The 6,460-nt window shown below is 48.0% G+C and overlaps 1 protein-coding gene across 1 annotated transcript; it reads left to right on the top strand.

Moving 5' to 3' along the window:
* The first annotated feature begins 307 nt into the window (after window positions 1-307).
* LOC147624295 (receptor-like kinase TMK3) lies at window positions 308-4,526 on the top strand. Its single transcript, XM_086819265.1, has 2 exons — window positions 308-3,361; window positions 3,484-4,526. The coding sequence occupies exons 1-2, from the start codon at window positions 958-960 to the stop codon at window positions 4,011-4,013; spliced, it is 2,934 nt and encodes a 977-aa protein (XP_086675391.1). The 5' UTR covers window positions 308-957; the 3' UTR covers window positions 4,014-4,526.
* Window positions 4,527-6,460: the final 1,934 nt, after the last annotated feature.

Below are 6,460 nucleotides of genomic sequence, written 5' to 3'. Positions count from 1 at the left end.
CACCTTGTGCTAATCACGGTGGTTAATGAACATGATGTGATGTATATGTACTAGGTAGAGAGGGGTAGTTTGACATGTGGCCACTAGTTGTAACAGATAAATATTTTTTTTCTATTATATAATAAAAAATAAAAAACTAAAATAAAAAGAACATCAATTTCCAATGGGGATTTCTTTTGCTAAGCCAGAGATTTAGCTTAGGTCAAGACTCTAAGAGTTAAGACCTACATAAACTTTATGATCTGTATTGTGTCTCATAGGCCATTTTGGTCTTTGAAGTAATATAATTTTTCATTCTTTCTTTCTCAATCAATGTAACACACACAACTCGAAAAAAAAAAACATTCTAGCACCGCAAATTTTTTTTAAAAAACTTGTAGAGATTTTAAGTAGACCTTATTTTAATTAATAAATTTTCACATATTTTTGTTATAAAACCAGCATATAAATTTTAAGAGTTGTCCTTATTTTGATTGGTTGAAAATATTTTTTTTTTCCGAGAAATCAAGTCAATTTGAAAAATCTTCACATTTAGTATCCAAGACGCGTGAACTAGTCATCCGGCTTGGAACTCCACAATCAACAGGTAGAGTAACTAGAGTTAACAAAATCGAGAGAATGGTGGCCCCTCCTCCCTTAAAAATAGTGTCAGGTAGAGGTAACAAAATCAAGGGAAGGGTGCCCCGCCCTAAAATCAATTTATGTTCTCCACCTTCTCGGCCCTAGCATCGTCTCCTCTGTCGCCATATAGCCAAGACCTTCTCTTCTCTTCTCTTCTCTTCGTTTCTCCATTCCCATCGATGTCGTGTTTCTGTTACAGCCGTAGCTACTTGTCTCTGCTTGCCCTTGATCTGCAAGTTTTGTCCAGATGTGATTGACCTATATGACAACGGCATAATCTGCAGCAAATATTTCCGTCACAAGCTTCCGTCAACGGAGATAGTCGGGAACTTGGCAATGGCCCCGACCTCCACTCTGTTCGTTGCCATCGCCTTGGCGCTTCTTCTAGCGACGGCGGCGGAGGGGGCGACGGATCCGGTGGACTTCGCCGTGCTGAAGGAGCTCCTGCAGAACGTTGGCGGCACGGCCAAGCTTCCGGCGTGGTCCGGCGACGATCCATGCGGCAGCGCCTGGGAATACATCCAGTGCGACGGGACGTCTGTCACCGGAATTCAGCTGAAGAATACCAACTTAATCGGCGAACTTCCTGCGTCGCTCAACCAGATGGTGAATCTGCAGGCCATTGGGTTGCAGGGGAACAACTTCACCGGACCCCTTCCATCGCTCAGCGGCCTCTCCCGCCTGCAGACAGCGTACCTGGATTTTCAATCCTTCACGACAATCCCTGCCGATTTCTTCCTCGGCCTCACCTCCCTCACCTTAATCTCGCTGGATTACTCTTCTTTGAATCAATCTTCCGGCGGCTGGTCTCTTCCAACCAACGTCGCTGCTCTCCAGCAGCTCTCCACCCTTTCTCTCACCTCCACCCATCTCTCCGGCAGCCTGCCCAACTTCCTCGCAGCCCTGCCCAACCTGCAGAACCTGCGTCTAGCTTACAACTACCTTTCTGGCTCCATTCCGGCATCCTACTCCACAGCTAGCTTCGTCTCTCTTCAGCTCAACAATCAGCTGGGTCCAAGCCCCCTCAACGGAACCATCGAGCCTGTCGGAGCAATGCAGACACTCTCCCAGCTATGGCTTCAGGTGAATGCATTTTCTGGCCCCATTCCGGCAGGCCTCGGCTCCCTCGTCACCTTGAAAGAGTGCAGATTAAATGACAACCAGCTTGTCGGACCAATCCCCGCTACTTTCGCCAATTCCTCTTCCCTCACGTCCTTCTTCATCCAGCACAATAATCTTGACGGAGCGCTGCCCAAGATTCCGTCTCTCAATCCGGCAAATTTTACCTTTGCAGGGAACCTTTTTTGCTCGCAGGAATTGGGCGGTGCTTGTGCGCCAGAAGTGGACGCGCTGATCGCTTTCTTGGGCGGTGTAGGATATCCGAGCGACTTGGCTGTATCGTGGGGCGGCAACGATCCTTGCACATGGATGGGCATCACGTGCTCCCCTGCAACCGGAAAAGTCATCAGCGTAAACCTTCCCAGCCACAGGCTTTCTGGCATCATATCTGCAGCCGTCGCCAATCTCACCTCTCTGCAGAACCTCATTCTTAACGACAACCGTCTCACCGGAATAATTCCATCGTCTCTTGCCTCCCTCCCTTCGCTCCGCCGCCTGTCGCTCCAGAACAACAACCTTTCGGGTCCTGTGCCGGCCCTGCCGGGCGTGGACTTGAATGTCACTGGCAATCCTATCATCGACAAGCTCCAACGGGCGCCTGCTCCAACAACCCCTACCACAGGCGCGCAGCCGCCCATCACCGCACCCCCTGCCACAGTGGTTGGCACGGGAGGTTCGCCAACTGGAAGCAACCCATCCGCACCGTCAACGACCAGGCAACCAGCACCGTCAACGACCGGGCAACCGTCACCGCAAGAGAAGCCACACAAGCGTTCTTCTGTCGGAGTCCTCGCCGGAGGCATTGCCGGAGCTGTGGGCGTAGCTTTCTTGGCGGGCATGCTGGTTCTATTTTTGGTGAAGAAAAGGAAGAAATACAGCAGGGTGCAGAATCCAAATGCAGTAATGGTGCATCCTGCAGGAGGGCCAGATGATCCGGAGTTGGTGAAGATCACCGTCGGAAATAGAGTGGTCGACTTGACGGAGAGCCGGACGGAGAGCTTGGCGAGCGGCGAAGGGGTGCAGATGGTGGAGGCAGGCAATCTGGTGATTTCTATTCAAGTTCTGCGGAATGTGACCAACAATTTCAGCCCGGAGAATGTGCTGGGCAAGGGCGGCTTTGGCGTAGTGTACAAGGGGGAGCTGGACGACGGAACAAAGATTGCCGTCAAGAGGATGGAGGCGTCTGTTGTGAGCAACAAAGGGCTGAAAGAGTTTCAGTCGGAGATTGCTGTATTGACGAAAGTCCGGCACCGGCATCTGGTGGCGTTGTTGGGCTACTGCATTGAAGGGAATGAGCGGCTACTGGTGTACGAGTACATGCCGCTTGGCCCTCTCAGCCAGCATTTGTTTGAGTATGGGAAGCTCAGTCTGCCGCCCCTGAGTCTTAAGAGGCGGCTGAGTATAGCTTTAGATGTGGCTCGCGGCATGGAATACTTGCATGGGCTGGCGCATCAGGCGAGCTTCATTCACCGGGACCTCAAGCCGTCCAACATTCTCCTTGGGGACGATTACAGAGCCAAAGTTTCCGACTTTGGCCTTGTCAAACTTGCGTCGGAAGACAAAAATTCCGTCGAAACCAGGCTTGCGGGCACGTTCGGCTATCTAGCTCCGGAGTACGCAGGTTTGTTCCGGACAATTCTGTTTTTGTTCTCTGTTTCCGTGCTGTCGGAATGCCTAGAACGGACTTCTATGAACGGGAATCTATGGTGAACACATTGAGATTTCCGTCCCTTGTTTTTGCAGTTACCGGCCGCGTCACAACCAAATCCGATGTCTTCAGCTTCGGCGTCGTCCTCATGGAGCTTATCACTGGGCGGAAAGCGCTGGACGAAACGCAGGCGGAGGAAAGCGTCCACCTTGTGGCATGGTTCCGGCGGATGACCTCCAAGCATGACGACTTCCTGCGCGCCATCGATCCCGTGCTGGAGGTGACGGACGAATCGTTCCAGAGCATCCGATCGGTGGCGGAGCTTGCCGGACACTGCACGACAAGGGAGGCCTGGCACCGACCGGACATGGGCCATGCCGTCAACGTGCTATTGCCGCTGGTGGAACAGTGGAAGCCGACGGATGTTGAGGGCGATGAGGGTATCGGCATCGATCTCGACATGACACTGCCGCAGGCTCTGAAGAAATGGCAGGCCTTTGCGGACGTCTCCGCGTCCTCGACCTCCGCCTTCTTTGCGCACAGCGATCTGGACGATACAAACGGGAGCATGCCAAGCAGGCCCGTGGGCTTCGCGGAGTCCTTCACGTCGAACGACGGTAGGTAGAGGCGATGCTGGAAGCGGTGTGGGAGATGGTAAATTTGTCATAGGTTCTACGAGTCAGGGACCTGCATGAGAAGTGATTCCGGCAATGAAGTCCGTGATGGGGCTATGTTACGGCAAGTGGTTCCGACAGTCCAAGTGGCAAGAGCCACGTAGGGTGGGTGGAATAAAAAAAAGCAAATATTATATTATTCGCGCAAGCTGGCGCCAACTTCTCCAGGGAGCAGGAGCGGGCCATGTGCGCTTGCCATTGTTTCTGGAGAGCTTTTTATAGTTTGCAGCCTTTTCTGTCACGGACGCTGTGTGTCCGTTTGGAATGTGTGCCTCGTGATGTGACTCATGAGGCGGGCCCCGCCCGGCCTTTGTAGTATTGATGACGAGGGTCCCTCGCTGTGAGCATAACGGCCGTGAACGGCCCGCTTGCCCCATGGCCATGGCGCCATCATGCCAGCCTGTTATCTTCTGTAAGGAAATGGCTTCCCATCTCCTACAATGAAGCATCTTTGTTGTCGCTCTCTCTTTGTAACCTCCTCTTCTTCCTTCATTGATTGATTGATTGATTGATATGCACGCGCGTTGCCTGATTCTATACGCCAAGTAACCCTCAGTGTTGGAAAAAACCATTGCTCTCACCTATGATCAATTCAAGTCAACATTAACGTTTGAAAAGCAAGACGACCAACATTTTCTTGTTCATGGAGCAACCTGTGCAATCGTATCCCAATATTATTACTCATTAAGGAGAGCAACCTCCTTCAAGCTATAGAGGATTATGGATCTATGCGAAACCTGTGAGAAGGATGTCATTATCTTGGCACACAGGTCCTCAAGATCTTTGGAGATCGAGAGAGGCTTGCCCTCCTTGATATCGGCGAGCCAATTTAACCAAGCCCAACATACGGAGGTAGCATTCCGGGCATTGGCCTCCATGCACGCACGTGGCACACAGACTCTTCTCACCTAGCAACGTATCCCTTTTAGGCTAGCTATTGGGTTGAAGGGCTAACAGACTCTTCTCACCTAGCAACGTATCCCTTTTAGGCTAGCTATTGGGTTGAAGGGCTACCTTTTGATGTGGAAGGGAAAAGGTACCTGGGTAACCGTACAACTGTCTCATAAAGGTTTTAGAAAACATTTGTTTTTCTTTTAATGTTTTAGCTAAAAGGTTTAATTTCTTCACACCAACTAATTATTCGTTTTTTATTTTTTACTCATTGTAGGGCCTTATTGTGAGTTTTAAAGAATGAATTTTGGTTTTTGAAACTTGATGCCAAATTTAGCTCCGCTAGAAAGGCCTCATCTCCCACTTCCAAGAATGGTGCTTAAGGTACACAATGCCCAATACAACATGTTCCAAGGAGATAGATAAGTCTTTTTATGTAGGGTAATATAATGGAACGAGTGGCAATGACTGAAATGGATATAACAATGAGCGATGTCCATGGTAGACATGTTATGACCAAAAAGGTATGATAGGATGGTTTTGGGTGAAGTGATGATGTAATGCTTGGTGGCATGGGTGTGGTGCCATGACATTGAGAATGGTGTGTTGGGCATGTGCATTTAGTTCTAAGCTTTAGAGGGTATAAACATCTTTGCATAAATTAGTCAGTTTTACTGTTAATCCATTCCTAGGGTTAGCAAGAGCTACTACCATTATCTTATATTAAGGAGTCAAGGTAAATATACCAAAAGGTCATACATTCAGGATATGAAGCAATGGTATCCAAATCTACAACTTGGATGGACACTTATAATGGTCCTATAGAATACTTATGGAGATTTTCGCTTTAAGAGCATATGGTAGTAAGTTAGGATGAAGTCCCAAGTGATGTACTTTATGGATATATTATGTAGTGTGAACACTCGTGGAAGGCGCGGCTCTGATACTTCTTGATTTTCCTCTGTGCAAGCGTCCTGGGCTACCACCTAACTTTGAGGAGAGAGATGTGCAACAAGCTATGCATTTTTTTGTCGTTAGTGTTTCATTCGTAATGTGATCTTGAAGCTTAAATTCTAACACGTTGTACAATTAACATTCATGCCCATAGTTACAGACACAAGACATGACCAATTGAGGAAAATTTTAAGTAGGAAAGTAAGACTACATACATTATAACATATTATTGAAAAAAGATGAAATTATAATAGTTATCAAAAAACTATCTATTATAATCTAGTTCTTTTCTGTGCTAATTACTATTTGGCTCACCAATAGAGGATATAGTAGATACTTTTAGAGATGAAAAGAAAATATGTTGTCCCTTTTAATTCTCTTTCAATGATAAAGGGGTTCCTTCACTCTAGCTATTTTGCATAGAGCCGTCAAGGATTTCACTATGCTCTAGAAAGGAGGTACAACAATCCTCTCTGTTTTATTTTAACTATCTTTTCCACACTAGATGATGTGGAAATAGACTTGAAGGCAACAAAGTTAGTGCCCTAAACTT

Source organism: Cibotium barometz, chromosome 25 (assembly GCF_041138505.1).
Source record: "Cibotium barometz isolate CiBa-2024 chromosome 25, ASM4113850v1, whole genome shotgun sequence".
Taxonomy (NCBI): Eukaryota; Viridiplantae; Streptophyta; class Polypodiopsida; order Cyatheales; family Cibotiaceae; genus Cibotium; species Cibotium barometz.
Note: the sequence above shows the minus strand (reverse complement) of the source record. Positions and strands in the feature narration are given on the sequence as shown.

What these genes read in the sequence shown, in the direction of transcription:
- LOC147624295 (XM_086819265.1), top strand. Translation starts at nt 958, where the DNA reads ATGGCCCCGACCTCCACTCTGTTCGTTGCCATCGCCTTGGCGCTTCTT. An exon ending in TCTAGCTCCGGAGTACGCAG is followed by an intron (nt 3,362 to 3,483) that starts GTTTGTTCCGGA and finishes TTGTTTTTGCAG; the next exon opens with TTACCGGCCGCGTCACAACC.